The 20819-nt window shown below is 42.1% G+C and overlaps 1 protein-coding gene across 4 annotated transcripts in view; it reads right to left on the bottom strand.

The window, feature by feature from the left end:
* NTNG2 (netrin G2) overlaps positions 1–20608 on the bottom strand; it is a 73355-nt gene extending 52747 nt beyond the window's left edge. The window contains exons 1-2 of one of the 4 annotated variants that reach the window (XM_074973628.1): positions 20459–20608; positions 15883–17007 (exon numbers count right to left, since the gene is read on the bottom strand). In XM_074973628.1, coding sequence (XP_074829729.1) covers positions 15883–16095 — 213 coding nt within the window. In that variant the 5' untranslated portion in view covers positions 16096–17007; positions 20459–20608. Of the gene's footprint in view, positions 1–15882; positions 17313–19174; positions 19197–20458 lie in introns of those variants that run through there. The other 3 variants (XM_074973631.1, XM_074973629.1, XM_074973632.1) reach the window with 3 other exon arrangements.
* Between the last annotated feature and the right edge of the window lie 211 nt (positions 20609–20819).

The raw sequence follows: 20819 nt of genomic DNA, 5'->3' as shown, positions 1-20819 counted from the left end.
ATTGTTATGTTGGTATCATCTCAGATGCTCTTAAAGGCAAGGGGGAGTGTCTGGGGGCAGGGAATGGGGTGAGGGTAGGGCATGGTGGTGCTGACTCCGTGCCCTCTCTCCTATCTCTGGCTGGGGTAGGTGGATAATGAGGCCATGGAAGGGACTAAGGCTATATCAGACTGTGATGGGATTATCGGTTTGGAAAGATGAAGCCGCTCACAAATTATTACATGGAAGCCAGGACTGTGTGCAGTGCATGTGTGTGCCCCGCTGGCTGAATTTTTTCATTCAAAATCTTTTTATAAAAAAGGCCCTTTTTTCCTAAACAAAAATTTCATTGGAAAATTGTCCTTTTCTTAAAGTTATCAAGTCTCTCCATTGGGAAAAAACACTGGAAAATTTCTGCATGTTTTTTGGGGAAAAAAAACAAAAACAAACCCAAAGGCTTTCTTCCTTTCCTTCCAAATTGTGGGAAGATACAGTACATTGGATGGAAGATTGTAAGTGGGGGGGGACAAAATACAACCCCCTGAAAACCCGGTCGGGTAGGTGCACCTGTAAATGACCTTGTAGCTATAAGAGCCTCACTTACTTCCTAAAAGCGAGCAAACCTGAGTTGCACAGCTGGAGATGGAGGAGAAATTGCCTTCTTATTCATTTTCATGTTAAACAAACATTCTGAGGAGAAATTCGGAAATGGCCATGTACATAGGAAAAGATTCTGGTGAGATGTCAGCAGTTACGTGACACATTTTAGAAGTTTCATCCTCCTAGGAATGTATCTGGCCTTCTCCCTAAGGCGATGGCACTAGGGAAGAGAGGCAGATGAGGGGTGGGAAGGATGGGGCAGCATAACTTGCATCCTTTCTGCCCTTCCCCGCATCCCCTTCCACCTCTGCACTAGCCACCAGGGGCTCGTCTCAGGGCAGAGAAAGCAAAGGGGTGAAAAAAAATGTCCTTACTAACGAGCTGTTTCCTGTTTGTTGGTAAGAAAAGTCAGAGCTGGTATGAATTATTAACACAGTAGAAATGGGGTCCCTGTACAGAGACGCTTCTAATTCTGGCTCACCCTCATGTCACTCATCCTCTCTCCTCCCCCGCTCCTGTGGTTTTCGCAATTGATTGCACTCTTCCCTATTCTCCCCTCCTCCCCCCCCTCGGTTTCTTTTTCTATTTCTTCCCAATCAAAGGTTGTCTGAGTGCAAGGTCACTCCTCAGCAAGGGGCATTAGGAAACATTTTGTCTGTGTGCTTGTTCAGGATTCCATGAGTCAGCAGAAACAGACACCACTGTCTGAATAAAACAGCCCTTAGTAATCATAAGCCGGGATATGTCTAGTAAGACATCTTGCTTCCACCCCCACCCCTTTTTGTCTTGAAGCAGATATACTTATTCAGTCAACAGCATGCAGTTCACCCAAGCCCCATGTGTTCCCCTGGGCCTGTCTTACCATGAAAAGAAATAGAAAAGATTCAACCTATATGTCCAGGCTACTTGTTTCCTTCCCCCCGCCTCCAATCTATTATATTGTGAATTCTAGAAGGATCTTGTTAGTGCTTTATTATAGTCCAGCGGTATTCGACTGTTACTGCTGATAATATGGTGCACTCTTTTCAGCCCAACATCTCTAACCACTTTCCAAACGATAATTAAGCTTCATAATTATGAACACAGCTGTGTGGTAGACAGGCACAGTACCCATTTTACAGACTGGGGAAATGAGGCTCAGAAGGCTTAAGGCCCAACATTACAGAAGCAGCCCCTGATCTTGGATATCCAACTCAAGACAGGTTGGACTCTGATTTTCAGAGTTGCTCAGCACTCACTGCTCCTACTGACTTCAGATGGATTTTTGGGTGCTCAGAATTTCTGAAGATCAGGCCCCTTACGAGGTTTACAGCTGGACACCCCAAAATTGAAGCATCCAAGAATCAGAGACCACTTTAGAAGATTCTGGCTTAAGTGACTGGCCCTAATAAAGTGAGTCAGAGTCAGAGCTGGTAACAGAACCCTAAAATCTCAGCTCCTGCTCTAACCAAGAGACAACGTTCCCTAGAACTCAGTAGTACGTCCACCTCATGAGGATAAAGAGGTGAACTGACCCTGCCAAGGTTATATGAGGCGTGGTTCCAGGATCAACTGAGCTAGCTAAGACAGAGAACAAAGAGTTTGCTCTCCCCATTGGCAATAAAGGAGTGACTGAGAGTCTTCATATTCCAAGCTGGACGGTCATGTTTCTGCCATCACAGAACTGGGTACAGAATAAAACCCTTTTATCTTTCCTCTTAAATCTGCACTCACCCCAGTGACGCAAGGAGTTTAACCAACATTCTGACAGGTCTGTCACAGCTCCACTGTAGTGTTTTCCATCAGTAGATCTCAAAGTGCTTTACAAAGGAGGGCAGTATCATCCCCATTTTACTCATGGGGAAACTGAGACACAGCAGTGAAGTGATTTGCCAAAAGTCACCCAGCAGGCCAGTGTTTGAGCTGGGAACAGAACCCAGGTCTCTTGAGTCCCAGGTCAGTGTTCTACCCACTAGGACACACTGCCTAGAAATTTACATGTGGGCGGAGTAGCACAGTGACAACATTTTAAGATGTAAACTTTCAAGCCTAGTGAACAATTTATCTTCATAGTAAAAAGGCTAGAAACTTTATTTTAAAGACAGATTGACACTGGTATTTCTAGGGCCCTGAATAGATGGGCTGCAGCTTTGGGCTCCCCAAAGTTGGCCCTGTGTCTGTCTGCTGATTGTTCAAAGATATGTAGTTCGTGTTTTCCCCACATCATTAGAGGTCTGGGCAGAGGTATATATTATGCTTTGAGGAGGCAGGGGTTAACAGTTCTCTGTGCTGAAAATTCCATTCTTAAGAAGATAATCTCCTCTTTGCACCGGGCACATACATGCATCACACGCAGCCCCAGCTTCCAGGGAATAATTTTTGAACAGCTCCTTCTTTCTGAACCGATAATCCCATCACCATCAGATACAGTCCTTTCACCTCCACAGTCTTGCCTTACCTTACCTCTTTACCCACCTAACCCACCACGGGCAGGCTAAGATCTCAGACACAGGATTGCCAACAGTGACTATTTGTTTTGTGAGTTTGATTGTGGATTAACAGAGTGACCTACAGTCCAAGATCCTCCAAACAAACAGGGAGCAAAGTGATCAGAAACCGTATCTGAGACAAATATACGTATACATTCAAAGAAGCTGAGGGAGATTTAACCCAATGTTCTCAGCACCTCTTTATTCATATGTTTCCTGGTTCTCTCTTCTTGCATTGACAAATTGCTGGGGGGAATTATTGCTACCCTCTCTCCCCTCTTCCCTTCCCCAATGCTTGTGTTCAAGAGTTAGCTTCTTGGCCTCTGTCCCCAATCAAGCCCCTGACAGATTTGGGGCCTGGATCTGGCTATGGCGATAAATCACGTGTGTGTGCGTGCGCGTGCACATATGCACACACAGCATGAGAAGGAACACAATAAAAATGACCCACATACTGAATAGTAAGTGCATTATTGATTCAAGACTAAGAAAATGCTTAGGAAGTAGTAAAAGTGTCCTGCTCTTTAAAAGCTTATATGCCTCGTAAGCTCAATACACGCAGCCTTTGCAGAGAGACTGTCTATGCTGACATTAATATTTTATTATGTAAAAAAAAGCCTAGATAATTTGAATGGGGGAGGGCAGGACACAGGGGTAAGGGTGGAAAGGGGTAGGGGAGGTGAGCTGAGAACTGATGTGGAGTTCCTAAAAAGGTTGGCAGGGATTCTCTCAGCAAACCTTCATGCAGGGAACTTAGCTCATATCAAAATGATGGATACATGAGTGACCACCACTCTGACCCTTTGGCCTAGTATCATGGCTCCTGTGTATGGCACTTTAGCACGTACTCCTGTTTTATATAAGAAATATTCCAGCAGAATTACATAGCTATTATATTCTTTAAAAGGCAAAGTATTAACACAAATTCATGGCCATCTTGGACTTCAGAGGTGTTACTGTCAGTCATTAGTGACACTGTTTTGGTGAATAGTAAATTCACCAAAAAATTGTTTTGGGCGACCGAAACTATTCATTAATTGGTCCAATTGTTTCCTCTAAAATAACGGTGATGGAATTTTTTTTTTTGAAAGTCAAACTGTTTGTTTCAAAATTTTCTAGACAAACCATTTAGTTTTTTTTAAATCAGTTTTGGATTGAAATTAAACAATTTTTGGTTCAGCTACTGAACCGAAAAATCAATTAGTTGCTAAGCTCTAGACACTACATTGCACACCAGGGTCACAGTAACTTAACAACAACAACAGGGAACAGAAGAGAGATCCTCCTTCCCCAAATTACTATCATTTGAGTTTTCATTAGTTGCTAGCAGTACAGGGCCATTGACACAATGGAGCAGGTCTGAGTCTGTCCATTAGAGGGCAGAGGTGCACACTCTAACCAGTTCAATACACCTGTCTTTCTTTAACCATTTAATTGTCCTCTCCAGTCCAACCCCTGTGCAGGGATTAGAATGCAGGGGCATTCTCTGAAGCACTGGCTGGCTATTCCTCTGGAACATGAGCATTCCAAAAAGGACATGTCTAGTACAAACGGTAACATGTAAGATGATGTGGGCTTTACCTGGTACATGTACTTTACATGGTACATTAGGCAGTACCAAAGTGGCTGACGAATGCTCTGAGCAGAAAGTGACTTTTCTGTCTCTCCATAGAGAGTGCAGCGTCACACCCTTCTGCAAGTGTACAGGGACACAAAGCTATAAAGTACCCACGCGGTGTGGGGGAGCCTTCCCACTTCCTTAAATGTGTTTAGCACTGGCAACGGAAGATACTTTTCTAGTTTGTGTTTAAAAGGAATTTGTAGGTGTGCACTTGGAAACGTGCATAATTGTTTTCCATTAAAATGTACATACACACCCACTTCTCTCTCATGCAACACCCCCACCCCTCAGCTCCTGGACTAATCCAGATGCACATCCACCATTCCCACGCAAGCATACACTGACATATCACTGTCTTATGCCACCAGTGTGCTACACATGGGGCCTGATTCTTCATAAACTTTGCCTTGTGTATAGCAATTCACACTGGTGTAAAGTGAGTTCAAATTGTGCATAAAAACAAACAGAATGGTTGTGGTTTAGACCAATTTTGCACAGGTATAGGTGAGAGCACAAGATGTGATCAATCTGGCCCACAGAATCTGCACAGCTACATATACCTGAATGCACTCTCCATACTTAGTTCTGTCTCCCGCCTTCCCTCACCTCTCTACCTCTGAACTGAGTCTGGAACCTGCTCAGGAAAAGTTAGAGAATAAAGTTGAGTTCCACTGGAACTAGGGGTATCCTGTGGAAAAACAAATTTACTCCCCACCCACCCCAAAGCTGTCTGTTTGTAGGCACAGAAATAACTGGGTAGATGCATGTGTGCAGAACGCTGTGGAGTAACCACAGGTTACTGTCTGTATGAGAGTGATCTTTATCAATAGGTTAACATTGTCTGCCACTTTTTGGGGTTGGTCTTCCAACCTGCAAAATGCTACCTCCCTGTGGTTCAGTCCAGCAGGACCTATGAATGCTATGGATACCAGGTGAAGTCACAGGGTAGCAGCACTTTCTCTGCCCCACACTCTGAAAGAACTTTGTCTCTGCAGATGATCATGTTGGAAACATGGGCTGGATGAATGCACTATAAGGTGGGTAGGAAGTTGGCTAGATTGTCGGGCTCAACGGGTAGTGATCAATGGCTCCATGTCTAGTTGGCAGCCGGTGTCAAGTGGAGTGCCCCAGGGGTCGGTCCTGGGGCCAGTTTTGTTCAATATCTTCATAAATGATCTGGAGGATGGTGTGGATTGCACTCTCAGCAAATTTGCGGATGATACTAAACTAGGAGGAGTGGTAGATACGCTGGAGGGCAGGGATAGGATACAGAGGGACCTAGACAAATTGGAGGATTGGGCCAAAAGAAATCTGATGAGGTTCAATAAGGATAAGTGCAGGGTCCTGCACTTAGGACGGAAGAACCCAATGCACAGCTACAGACTAGGGACCGAATGGCTAGGCAGCAGTTCTGCGGAAAAGGACCTAGGGGTTACAGTGGACGAGAAGCTGGATAGGAGTCAGCAGTGTGCCCTTGTTGCCAAGAAGGCCAATGGCATTTTGGGATGTATAAGTAGGGGCATAGCGAGCAGATCGAGGGACGTGATCGTTCCCCTCTATTCGACATTGGTGAGGCCTCATCTGGAGTATTGTGTCCAGTTTTGGGCCCCACACTACAAGAAGGATGTGGATAAATTGGAGAGAGTCCAGCGAAGGGCAACAAAAATGATTAGGGGTCTGGAACACATGACTTATGAGGAGAGGCTGAGGGAACTGGGATTGTTTAGTCTGCGGAAGAGAAGAATGAGGGGGGATTTGATAGCGGCTTTCAACTACCTGAGAGGTGGTTCCAGAGAGGATGGTTCTAGGCTATTCTCAGTGGTAGAAGAGGACAGGACAAGGAGTAATGGTCTCAAGTTGCAGTGGGGGAGGTTTAGGTTGGATATTAGGAAAAACTTTTTCACTAGGAGGGTGGTGAAACACTGGAATGTGTTACCTAGGTAGAATCTCCTTCCTTAGAAGTTTTTAAGGTTAGGCTTGACAAAGCCCTGGCTGGGATGATTTGATTGGGGATTGGTCCTGCTTTGAGCAGGGGGTTGGACTAGATGACCTCCTGAGGTCCCTTCCAACCCTGATATTCTATGATTCTATGAAACGGATCCACGGTACCCTATGCCCCTCTCTGCCACTTTAAATCCTATTATTCCTTTCCCTAAACATCAGATACTTTCTTTTCTGGCAGAGCCATGTGAATGGTAAAAAATATCATGCTAATTATATAAACAAATGCCCATCAGTGTGCCGTAAAATGCTAAACAATGTCTCAAGGGATAGGAGGAGACGATCCCCTAACGAGAGAATGTGTGCGAACGTGCCAGCGAGCAAGAAAAAATGTTCATCTTCCGTACAGTGGTTATAACAATCCTTTAATACTAATACCTCTATAGAGGATCTCAAAGTACTTTGTAAACCTTAATTTATTAAGCATCACAACTACACTGTGAAGGCAGGAAGTATCAATGCCCCCATTTTACAAATGGGGAAACTCACAGAGAATCTAAAGGACTTGCCCAAGATCACAGACTGATCAGGATTAGAACTAAAGGGCTCCTGGTTTCCTTTCCTCATCTCAGTCCATTAGACATTGGTGCCTCGCTAAATATCTTCAAGCCAACATTAGGTTCTGATGTATCGTCATGGCAATGCTACTCTTCTCCTTGAGCAAGTCACTTGAAAAAAACTCTGCCTCGGTTTCCCCTTCATTAAAATGGGAATTATAATACTGACTGTTCAGTGCTTTGCGTTTCTTGGACGGAAAACGCTATAAGTGTTAAATATTATTACTTGCAGTGGTTCTTGGCCAGGATTCTGCAGCCACAGTGCTCCCCATCCTCCCCCACCTTTCAACTTCCTTGACCTGACTGGAGTTTATGTATTGCAATGGACAGTCCATGTGGATGCATGAGAAGCAGGGGCTTTTTGACATTTTCCAGCACCGGAAAATGTGTACCAGGTTGAACTGTTTGAATATAAACAAGGGACATCTCCACTAATGAATCTGAACTGCATAAAGCCTGTGGGTCGCCGCATATTTAGGGAAAGACACTAATTTGAAAGGAGGTATAGAATGGTGCTCTCTAAAGAACTCCTGCTAACGAGGTCACTGAAAACCCCACGTGCATAATAAGTTTGACAAGTCTGAAATTTGGGCTCTTTTACTTGAGCATTGCTGAGTTGCTGTTGTATACGCATGAGTGAGCTCACAAACTAGGTCAGAAAATGAATTCATTAACCTAAGAGACCCCATCGCCTTAAATTTGTTGGCATAAGATCTGCATCTTTTTGTGGTGGTCAGACATGACTAGGGTGGTTGCTCCTTCTCTCTCAAACAATCAATTGCATCTGTCTGCTCAGACAAGAGACAGCATGGAGGAAACCAGCAGTTCTCCATCAGATCCGGCTGGGAATTTTCTGGCAATGTTTTTTCTCAGAAAATGCCAATGTGTTGAAACCTATCCTTTTTGCAGGAAAGGATTGGGTGCTAACACATTTCTTGACTTGAAATGTTTTTGTAAAAAGTTTCTAAATTGTCAAAATACTGTTTCAATATTTTCTATATGAAAAATTCCAGTTTTCTGATTCAAAATGACTAAGAAACTTGACCAAGACAAGGCCAAATGAGCCAATTGCAGAGCTGGTATTAAAACAGAAGAGTTCCTAATCTAGATAAACCTAATTTAGATTAGAAATTCGTCAGAGCAGAACCCTGTCATGTATTCATTATCTGTAAAGTGCCATACACAGCAATCTATAAATAATAATACCAGTAACAGAAAAAAGTTCTCTAGTTCCATGCATTATCCTGTGCCCTGGGTCTGTGTTTGTTCCACTTAAAGGAAACTCCATACCACTGACAAAGAAATAAACTCTTGCTTTTACTTTCAAAAATCTACTGAGTTCTCCCCAATACTTTCCCCTTAATATGAACTCCATGAATTTTACCTGAAGTGCCCAACAGTAACACAGATTTGCTGCAGCCTACCTAGGGAAAGAATATAAGCAGTAAGCGTCTTCTTTCCACTGGACCACAATGCCTCCTATACACGTCTTTGGAGTAATTCCCATAGACCACTATTAAATTCTATAAGACTTTTCCACAGTGGTAAAAATGGCTCATTCCCTCTCCCCTATCCTTCACAGAGGGGTTAGCCGAAAGTTCACTGTATCATTTAAATCCATTTGGCAGCCTAATTTTGTATCACCATGTTTTTCCATCAACATTTTGAGAAGAGTTGATTGTATAGTGGGACATTATTCTCATCACAAGATGAATCCTGCTTCATGCATTTAATAGATCATTGAACTGATTTAGCTAAAGCTTGTGTGGGAAACTCAGTCTATACAGTAACTTCTAATTTAAGGCTGGAGATGCACTCCCCCTTAGAGTACATCTACACAGCAGCTGGGAGGCCGACAGACACGCACTAGATCTGCTTGAGCTAGTGTGTTTAAAAAACAGAAGCGTGACTGCAGCGCACAGGTGATGGCTTGAGCTAGCTGCCCACGTTTGCACCCAGCAGGTTAGGTGGGATTGTACTTGTGTGGCTAACCCAAGCTGCTGCCCATGCTGCGGGGGCCAAATTGCTATTTCTAAGCGCTAGCTGAAGCAGAGCTAGCAGGTGTATGTCTACCTGCACTGGGAATCATGCCTCTCAGCTGCTGTGTAGACCTCAGGCTCTTTTTGTACAGTATGTCTACACTAGAAATACTACAGCTGTAGCTCTGTAGGGTAGACACTCACTACACTAACGAAAGGGGTTCTTCCATCTTCCACGTCTCTGAGAGACGGTAGCTAGGATGATGGAAGAATTCTTCCGTCAACCTACCAGTGTCTATGCTGAGGCTTAGGTTGGCTTTATTATTTTGCATAGTGGCATAACATTTTTCACAACCCTGAGCGAGCGATGTAGTTAAGCCAACCTAACTTTGTGATGTAGATCCCCCAGATTATTAGAGCATTCAAATTCTATGGTACCTAAGTAGAACCTTTGGTTGCTTTTGCAGCCGGAGCTGGAAAATTTTAATACATATTGGGGTCTGGCAGCAGGCAAGGAGTCATCGACCTTAATTTCAAATGCAGCAGTGAATGTCACACTAACATCAGTACTGTTGATGAAGGTGATTAGGAATAGGAAACTAACTCTGAGTCCTACCCAGCCTTTCCTCCCAAATTTGGAAGTAATACTGATCAATGGATGGAATTGGTGCATTAGAAAACCTTTCACTCCTGATTTAAAGAAACAGTAATGCTTTGTTGCTTGCTCTTCTCCCACCACTTTCGTCAGAGGAACTCAAACCATTTTAAACATTAATTTAGCATCCTAACACCACAATGTTAGTAAATATGGTCCTTCCAAGCTTACAAAGGGGGAGGAAAAACATCTTCACAAAATGGTATTTGCCCACCCCTCCCCCAGCCAAGTAGTTACATTAGGTTTTTGATAGGTGAGTAAAATATCATTCATAATTTCATCATCTTCATGTTAGAGTAAGAGGCTAGATTTTGTGCCTGGGCTGACAAATTTTGGCATAAAGAAGTGAAATGTCTTTCCCAAGGTCATACAACAAGTCAGCAGAAGAGCTGTAAATAGAACTGCAAGGAGCTCTGATTCCCTGTCCCCTAGACAAACCAATGATGTTTTAAAGTCATCAGAAGGTAGGCTTGAACTTATAAAAAGCAAGAGGGGAAGTGGATACACATATTTGTCGTTGCTCACGTATGCTCCGAGATCACTAAGACATCACACGCAGTTTCACACTTGAAGTTTTACCAGTTTTCTGGACTCAGCTCCAGTAACGTAGGTAATATAAAACAGATAGTGAGGTTGGCTTGTTTATTTCCTGCCAGGACATTGTGTGAGCTGGGACGGGGGGGGGGCCAATTTTAGTCGTGGCTCAAGCTAACAAGAAGAGTTAAACCATCAGTTGTTCTGACCCCTAGATATGTTGTGTCAAGGCATCTCTGAGAGTGTCTTTGGAAGAGCATTCTTTAAACAAGCCCCATTTTCGTGTGGCTTTAAAACTTACAGAAACAACAACATTAACCAATGGTGTAAAGACCTAACATGAGGATCCATTCAGAGAAGTTAGCTAGGAATCAACACAGATCACATGTAGCTGAAGGTGTAACAAATAAAGTGGAGCTCTTTCCTTTCACAGACTCCTGTCAAAATCAACAAGCTATATTTACAGATGAAGCAATGCTGACACTGTAAAAAATACCCCTGACACATTAATACGGGCTAAGAGCCCTGCCCTCTGTCAAAGAGCACCATGTGAATGAGGATTAGCACCCCCCTCTGCAGACTAAGGCTAATTCACAATGGAAAGATGGGCTGCATGCACCACAGAGGTATTCTAGCACAGTGACAGCTCTCTGTAGCATTAATCAACAACTAATTACATGGATTACAGTTTTGGACATTAGCTTGCTGCCGCACCTCTCTAGTACCTGAGGGCTGTAGCTGAGCATTTCCCACCCTGATCAGAATGCATTTGTTATAACTAGCTGGGAACCCTAACATTTGCCTGTGTTTGGGGCAGAGAATGTGTCTTTTCGGTGTCTGTAAGTTGCACTGTAAACCTACACAACTGTGTTAATTGTAAATAATTAGTCTTTTGCAGACCTGGAAAAATAAAGTACAAATGTCACATTCTCTTCTCAGTGGCATCAGTTCATACTCAATAGGGGCTGTCTCTGTATATCACAGAGGGGAATTTGGTCCAAAATATCTGGATACCGGAGTGTGTTTTATTAGAAAGGCCGTATTCTGCCACTCACCCCCCAATAAAACAGCTTGATGACAAAGTAGCTTTGTATCAGGTAATGCAGAAGCATGCTACTGCACTCACACAAACCCACAGAAAGATTTACTATAGAGCAGCAATTCTTACTTTCCCTCATTTGAAATCTGGTTTTAGCTGTTGTATGCAGCACACTGCAGCTGGTCTTTGAAATTTCACCCTTCTCCCCAAGCACCCTTGGTTAAGAGATCTATTTCCTATTAATTTCTAGTCTCACTTTTAGATTCATTCAGGTTCTTATTCATCCATCCATCCATCTTCCCCGTCCCCCCACCCCTTTTCCAGCCATCATGAAATTTACAATTCATTTTTTCAGGTGACCCTGCCAGAAGGTACTGACATAAACAGGAGAAAGTTCAAGAACTGTGAAAACAAAACCCCTTACTTTAATAATCAGCAGGAATGCTCTGTGGAGTGGAAAAAGCAGCCAGATGTGAACAGAAATTTCTTTAGAACTGAGACGGTACAGTACTCGGTAGAGTTTTTGCAATCCCCCAGACAACCACCTCAGCCTATCACACTCCACTTTTCAAATACCATCTGAAAACACTCCTCTTTCAGAGTTGTTACAGTTTTAGAGCCTGATTCTGAAGGCTGCAGAGTGTCTCCTTGACTTCAATACGAGTTGAGGGTACCACACAGAAGGCATCCAACATCTTGCAGGATAGCCACCTTAACATAAGCTTCTGTGCAGGACTCCCCTCCTACATCCATTTTTAATAATGCCAGGTGTTTAGATCACCATTTCCTCTTTATCTACTTTGAAGTTCTTAATCATGTATTTATTAATCTTGTGTGTAATTTTATTTTTATTTCAATTGTCTGTACAGTGCCCTGCACACACCTCGGCACTGAGTGCTTAATTAGTAATTAAATTATTATTTTAACTAGATGCATAGCAGCCTGCCATTACAGAAGACACCTGAGAGAAGAGAGATCAAAACAGCCATCATAAAATTTACTCTGCTAGAAAGCCATGCTCTGAGGAGTGTCTACCTGCTCTGCATCGGTAATTAAAAACTACAGAGGAGAGCAAATGATTGAATATTTTACTATCAGCTCAACAGGAGAGGAAAAAGTGTGTGGAGAATGTAATCATACACCATAGTTAGCTTTGCTATACAGCATCTAACACAACATTTGTGGGAGTTGCTAAACCTGCAATTCTTGAATACAGGGACTAAGGATTAGAAGCCACAATGACTGATGGAGAGCCCTGGGATTTTGCTCATACCTCCTTTATACAGGGCCATTATTCTTTGCTCACAGCCCTCACTCCCCCACTTTAGATTGTCTTCTCCTCTCTGTGTCAATAGGTGCTAAGTCACCACGCAAGCCCTGTGACTGAACCAACCACCTCTTCCAAGACTGGCTCTCTCTCTGCTGACCACAAGGGGCTGCTCAAGGGTAAGGGAGCATATACCATTCTCCATGACAGAAGCTGTGAAAAGTTACCATGGTGGCCTTCCAGCCAAAGGTGCAGAAGTCCTAAGAATTAGACTCCATCCTAGGTTTCTCTCATAGCAGCACATTGTTCTACCCACTGAATTTTGGGCTGGCTGTCTACTCTGCTTAATTTTTATTATTACATTTCTATCTACTGTTATATGCAACATTATCATATACCTCTTTACGCCTTTAGAATTTATTCAGCACTGGGAGAGGCAAGGGGTTTGGTGGGGATGGCCCAGGAAGGGGGAATGGCAGCTTGAGCTGGGGTTTTATAAGGCTAATTAACTAACATGATCCGTTAATTTTTCTAAATGGAATCTCTGCTATTTTTAATTATGTTAAACACCAGGAGTTTAAGAAAGAGGCTATAAAAATCAAAATAAATGGAACAAAATGCACAGGATGAACAGATACGTTACCTGAAGAGGCTTCAAGTGTCACGCTCTACCTTCATGATATTATATTTTACCATTGGGCTATGATGGAGAGTTATTACACAATTCCTAGGTTCACAGCTCCCCCAGGTACTTATTTAACTGCACTGTAGCAGAGACGCATGGGACCCTAACTCCACCTTCAGCTACACATGCTTAACTCCCATGAATTGTAATAACAGTTGCACAAGTGGGTCTGGGAGCAGAATTTGTCACATGATATAGAAAATGACTTACAATTAAACACTTTTGTTCCAAATCTGTTTGTTCTTCAAGGAATATATTTGGGTGCATTTTGTTGCATTACAAGTTGAAACTTTAACAAGATGTCAAATTCTCCCTGTTGTACAACTCAGTTAATGTCTATAGTAGGACCGGTATGTTTATTCTGGAGTTAGCTGTGGAATTGCAACCAAATCCATAATAATATTTTGCATTTCTAGATCCCTTTCTTTCAAGGTTCTCCAAGCAGTTCAGGTACGTTACTTAAGACACAACAACCTTGTAAGATAGGAATTATTATTGTTACATGTAATAGATGCTGGCTCATTACTGGCTAAATACATTTATGTAGTGGGTCGGTAAATTTCTAACTGACCTCCTGATAGGTCAACAACACCAAGGTCTGATGGAGTGTTAACCAGAGTGCACTGGCGAGTAACTGCATCCTGACGAATTCAGTGAAATCTGTTGTTCACCTTTTAATCCCTTTGCAGCCAATCAGATAAATGGAAATCTATGCTTCTAGACTGACTTATCAATAGTTAACTATATTCTTGTGGACCTATAACTTCATCTGTCCTATAAGAATATTAGTTTAAAAGAGAAAATTGTTACAAATTTGGAATTAGTGGACTTAATTACTAGATGTTTCTAATGAAAACACTTTGAACATATGTAACAATACAAATGTTGGCTTTGTATTTTGGTGAACATAAAGATTTGGCATCAGTTAGCTTTAGGTCAATATTTTCCTCTTGGGATAATAAATCGAGATTTTTCTCAAGAGCAGTAAATGAGCTGCTTATTTTGCCTATTTTACAGATAGGGCAATTGAGGCACAGAGTTCATGTGGTTTAACTAATCTTAAATTAAGTCAGTGGTAGAGTGGAGAATAGACACTGAGAATCCTCACTCCCAGCCAGTTGGTCTAGCCACTAGACAATACTCCCGCCTCAACACAAATAATTGGTGATTTAGAATCTGTAAAGAAGAAATTTCCCCTTTCAGTGCCATTAGGATGTAAGCCTCTTCAGTACATAGTTTGATTGTCGTCGATCTTCCTTAAAAATGTAATTTGATTTTTTTTTTTTTTGACTCACCATGGTTCTAACGTTGTATAGTTTAGGAAAGGACTTTTAAACCATATTGCTTTGCTGTTTGTTTTGACTTCTGAACTCTTTAAACAAAGTAATCCTTGTGAATTACAAATCAAATGGTCCTGCCCAGCTTTGTGGTGCACTCAGTAAAAGGCAATGATTAATATTTAAGGGAAAATAGGTTGAAGATTTTAAATACAAGAGTGAGTGTCTGGCTATGGTGCCTCTTCATGTTGAAATGGAGAAAAGAAAAGGGATAGGCTTTAGGGATTTCTCACTATGAAGCTATTTTGAGATGCAGGAGTCTTACATGTAAGCCATCTGCCTCCATGAACCAAAATATACCCTTCCTTTCTATTCAGCACCCTAGCACACACTTACAGAACATCTACTCATCACTAATAAAATATGGCTCCTGAGATTAGGATTCTGTGCCATTGACATAGGAGTCCAGTGAACTACACAGGCCTTTGGATCCAGATTTTCAGAAGTGCTCTGCTCCCATTTAGGCACTAATTAAGTGGGCCTTTTCAAAATATGGATGCACATTGGGCACTGAGCTCTTTTGAAAATCTGGCCCTAGTGACCTAAAAACATCATCCATCCCAAACTGATAACAAAACAACTGATCTTCAGCTTCAGTGATTCTTCCTTTGATCTAAGGACCGTCTTCATTATTCTGTTCTGTGACACAGCACTATCTCCCACTCTTAGGCTGTTCTGCTGGTATTTACATGTTACAGCAAAAGATATGACAGGGGAGCTTCTAAGAAAGATGAATGCTATTGAGAGCCAGACATGTAGTATAATGCTGATTGCATATTTCATTCACAGGCCTCAAAATCATTTTGCAAACAGTTACTTACCACCCCTGTGTGGTGATAAGTATTCTTCCCATGCCACATATGGGGACACTGAGGTCCTAGGGAGATTAAAGTGATTTCGCCAAGGTCTCACAGTGAGTCAGTGGCAGAGTTGGGAATAAAACTAAGGTGTTCAGAAAGGACAATGAGGAGAACAGTATAAGAACCTAGATAGACAAGCTGATTTCTTGTTCCTTGTTCTAACTACCAGATAACAGTGGCACTGTGATCCAGGGTATCCTTATTACCCATTGTCTCAGAGCTACAGTACTCTGTCCCTGATGACATAAGCATAATTAATTACCACATCAACTAGGAAAACAAATGAAACCAAATACTTACATGAGTACAGAATCTCTCAGGGGGGTCCCCACAGGTGATTCCTGGTGGATCCACTCTCACTGTCACATAGTCCTTCATTCGCATGGCCTTGGGCTGGCAAGCATAAAACTCCCATGATGGGCCATCATCTGTGGTCACCCAGGATTTGCAAATGTCATAGTGTCCCATGGCCAGAGGGAGACAGTGCAACAGAAAAGCAACCAGGTGCAGCATGGCAACTGATACCAAGCGCAGAGTCCCTGGGCAAAGGAAATGCCTAGAGTCCCGAGAAAGGCAGCTACTGGACTAGGGGTTACTGTCAGGATCAGCATGGAAACGTCTCATCTAAAAAATTATATAGCCTAAGGAGATCCAGATGACAACAATGGCCCAGCTCTGTATGCTGTGTTCAGACAAGGAAAGTCTCTTAGTACAGAAGCCAAGTTTGCAAGTCACTTGATCTGGAGAATTATGGACAGCCCTTCCAGAACTGCTGATCAGCGGTCAAAAGTCTTCCTTAACTTAATGGTTTTTTTGTTTTGTTTTGTTTGTTTTGCATAAAAGATCGTCTACATCAGTGTGAAAATATCTAGAGGTGACTCTACTCAATCAATAGAGCTATCAAGTTCTGATTCGCTGATGAAATTTGATAGGAGAAAAATTGGAGAGGCTATATGATGAGCCTAGATCAAGTTTTCTTTAACCTTTTCATCTGCTACCAATGTATAGTTTTTTAAAGTGCCTTAAACTGTGGTGTGCCTTAAATAATTATTTAAAAAAAAAAAAAAAACTTTATTTAAAAAATATTTAAGTGACATTATTATCTATGTAACCTTGAAATGGGAGACTCTTTGGACCTAAACTTTACTTCTTTTAAAGGGCAACTTTTCTGACAACATAATTTGGGTGGTAAATTTTGCAAGCCATCTAAACCGATTGTCCTATGGTCACTTTATTGAAAATAAGACCATTGATTTGTTTGTTTCTTATTTTGCTTCTTGCATTGGTGAAAAGGCATGCACGTAGGACAATTTCTGGCTAATAATGCCAAGTTTCCAAAGCTTCAGCTACAAACCATCCAACTACCTGCGGTCTCGTTTCTTGTTCATTATAAGGGGAAAGGGAGAGCTCATTAGCAAGCACCACCTGCAACAAATTAAAAGACAGATTAGCTGGAAGAAAGGGGAAGAAGGTGAAACAAGGTTTGCAAGAACACAACTGTCCTATGGAATATACACAAATTAGGCTGAGCTTTCTAGGAGTCATGAGATTTAAAAAAGCTTGTAAGTGAGACATACAACTTTAATAAAAACAATCCATATTAAAATACTTATAAGCGTTCTATTGTATAGAAGGTTTGTATCAGTAGCTACCTCAGTTAAGGGTATCTGATTTTTAACAGTATCTGAAAAACAATAGCACTAATGGATCTCTAAATTATATCAAGAAGAAATGATAGGTCATTAGAAGATTGAGAATGGACCATGAATAGGTAGACATAGACAGGAGGGATAGACAGACAAATTGATAGTCTTACAAAATAAGCAAATAAATAAGGTAGCTAGGCAGACAGATACACAGTCCAGTATCCACAGACAGGATTTATTTGCACAATAACATTTAATGAAAACAATTTAAAGTACTAATAACCTTTAAGGTTTCCTAATACACGAAGATCAATGACCTCTCCCGGTATTCATTTCAGATTAAACCAAAAAAAGTGTGTACTCTCTTGCCACTGGAGTATAAAAATCGCAAGTAATCACAAAACAAAATAACAAAAAAAGGCAAACTTCTCTCAGCATTAATCCCAAAGTAGTTCTATAATGAGAGGTGTGAAGTGTGTTTTCAGAACAAAAACTTGAGCAATGACTAATTCTCTTTCCACCTGAGTCTACAACTCCCCTTCCCCCTCCAGAATTTAAAGATGACTTTGCCTGCATAGTGTGTTCAGTATTTGCTTTATCATGAACCTTGGTTACTATGTGAAACTCTAGGTTACAGATCCATTGATCCATGTTAGGGGGATTCATACATCTATGTTAACATCTCCCTCCCCGCCCCCTTTTTTAGACTGAAGGGTTTCTGACTGAGATGAATGAATGCAGAAAAGAAAACCAATCTTTCATGCTTCATCTCTAGTTGTTCAAAGGAGAGCCAGTTATAGCTTCATTGGCCCTGAATAAACTCCCCAAAAAAGAATAGTCTGCTATTTTTACATTGAGTAAATTTAGTAAAAAAAATAAAATGGTGTGACACAGAAGTGTCTATAAGCCCTGCTGACATCAGAGCTGTTTTTTTATTATAAAAGTCAGTGCCTAATTTTTACATCAAATTAGCCACCGCCAACTGGTAAACAACATCACAGAGAAGTAGAGATTTCAGTAGAATACACAAACCAAGTAAGGTAATTTTCTGTCGACGGGCACTCCGTGCTGTTATCTTTAAGAAATTATTTTCATAACCTTAAAAATAATACATTTTGCACTTGAATGGTTGACGGAGGGAGAAGCTTAAGAAGGAAAGACTCTATACTATCTATTAGTTGTTTTGTTGTTATATTTGCTAAATATCACATATTCCCAAGGAAATAAAAATCTGCCTGAGAATATATCTACAATTAGTCAAACAAGCACATTGTCTCTTTGTTATAGTTGTAGTGTCAACGTTTTAACCGTACAGATGTTTTGCAGAAATAATTCAGTGTTGCTCTGAAATAATATGGCATAAAGCTAATACGGAAAAAAAATCTTTTGAAACTACAGGTTTCACCCTGATCAGTTTTGTTTTGTCCTTGGAAAATAAATCTTCACCCAATGTAATTAAGAAACTGTAGTTCACAGGAACAAATAGAATCAATGCTCTTTATTTTCCTTTAAGAGTACTCAGCAATCACAAGGGACTGATAGCCAAAGTATTAAAAACACAAAATTAGATTTTATCTGGGTATCTGGACTTAGCTCTTTCCTTTTTTTATTGGATCAACCCTTTATTGAAATAACGAGACAAGACTTTGAGTTACAAAACACTGCTCAGGAATTAAGTACAGAAAGTAAACTTGATGGAGTTGTCAATGTTCTTTCCAGAAGTGTCGTCTCGAACTATAAAAATCAAAAAGACTGACACACACTGTGTGCAAGGAGATTTTTTTAATCCCCTCTCTCTTTTTCAGGATGATAATACCCCTTTTTAATTCATTCTAAAGAGCAAAGTTAGAAAATATACCCCCAGCATGTAATACAGCAGGCACATGATGTTGCAAAGCTCAGAGGAGAACCATATTCCCAACAGAAAGATTGCAAATCTCACTCACATTTAGCTGCTATCCTTAATGCATTTGTAGTTCCACATAAATTGATGCTGCTTTTTTTTCTTTCTTTCTTTCTTTCTTACCCCTTTGCATAAGGACTTTGAGAGCATTCAAGGACTAATGTTAGAAAGCAGGCAAAATAGGAAATTAGATGTCAGTGTAATATGATGATCTCTAGCTTTGCATCACTTACTCTGAAACTCTAAAAAAAGTTTAAGTGGAGAGAACAGCACTTCCTTGTCACAAGAAGGGTGAAAGCTTGAGAAATAATCTAGAGTGTACTTTGCAAGGGTCGTACAACTAACTTTAGAGAAAGAAGGTGGAGGAAAAAAGCTCCAGACAACTTGTTTGGAAATTAGAGCTTGTTACCAGGGGACTTTGCTATTAGTCTCTATCTTTCATCTCTGTCAGGTAGGGAAAATTGCAGGCACTGAAAATTCCAAGATACTGGTTAATTTCATAAAAGTTTTCCTGCAGAAAGTTGGGTGCAATCAATAATAAGGTGAGGCTTTTAAAAATATTTGTCCAGATAATATTGCACTTGGGATTTGTGTGTCCTTATAGTTTTACAAAGCCTCCCCTAATCACAAAAATCTATGCATCATCTTTTTACAATAAGCAGAGCAGAGTAAATCATTTAACATCTGCCTAAACATATGCAGGCAAACAAATTATTGCATAGGTGCACTTTATCCATAAAAGCCAGGAAGAGAACTGCAGGGGGGATAATCTAAGGTTTTGGGTGTTTCCTGCTACTTTTGTTTTTTCCAAACAAATCAGAGCTCTATTATATATAGAGAGATATATATGTTTAAAATGTGAGCATGCAAAGCAGCCAGTCAAGGCAGAGTTAAGGAGGGGAGGGGATGGGGAAGGCGGACAGAGCACTTTGATAGAAAAGACTGAAGTGAGCCACCCTGTAACTTCACACCTTTCAGAAACTGCTGGACTGTTAATCTCTTGCCCAAACACCCGGAGAAAGCCGCCGTGGGAGCGATGGGTTGGTCACAGAGCATCCTCCCCAACGATCCCTTCCATCCAGATCACAAGTTAAAACGAAAATTAAAGAAACGGGCAGGGCACCGCCCGCCAGTGGCCCCATCTTGCTAACTAACTTTTGCCCAGGGAGGTGGGTGCTTTGGCCAGCCTCAGCGGCGGCTTCCCACCCGCCCGCCGGCTTTGGACAAACCCACGCAGCGGAGGGGGGGCAGCTCCCTGCTCAGCGATATCGGGGGGCCCTCCCCGCCTCCGATTTCCTTCCCTCCCCCGCGCCCCGGGATTCCTTACCGGGGCTCGACGCTCCTGGAGCCGCTGCAGCGAGGGAGGTTCCGCCGGAGCTCCGTGCCAGGCGGGCGATGCACACGCGTCCTCTCCTCCTGGCTGGGGGGGGGAGGCTGCTCCCCACCCCTCGGTAAGGACCAACCTGCCGGGGCAGCGTCCCAGGGCTTGGCGGAGCGGGCGGCTGGGCGGGGGGGGGGGGGGAGAGGAAAGGGGCTGCGGGGGGGTGGTAAAATGGGGGGGGCGCGGTGTAGAAATTTCAACCCCCTTCCCCCCGTCTCCAGGGGGAGCTCGGAAGCCCGGAGCAGGGATACGAGAAGTTGAACTTTTTCGTACCGCAGACACCCGCGGCCGTAGCCCGCCCGCCCCC

The sequence above is a fragment of the Natator depressus genome, chromosome 16 (assembly GCF_965152275.1).
Source record: "Natator depressus isolate rNatDep1 chromosome 16, rNatDep2.hap1, whole genome shotgun sequence".
NCBI classification, from domain to species: Eukaryota; Metazoa; Chordata; order Testudines; family Cheloniidae; genus Natator; species Natator depressus.
The sequence above is the reverse complement of the archived record's forward strand: the minus strand, read 5'-3'. Positions and strand labels throughout refer to the sequence as shown.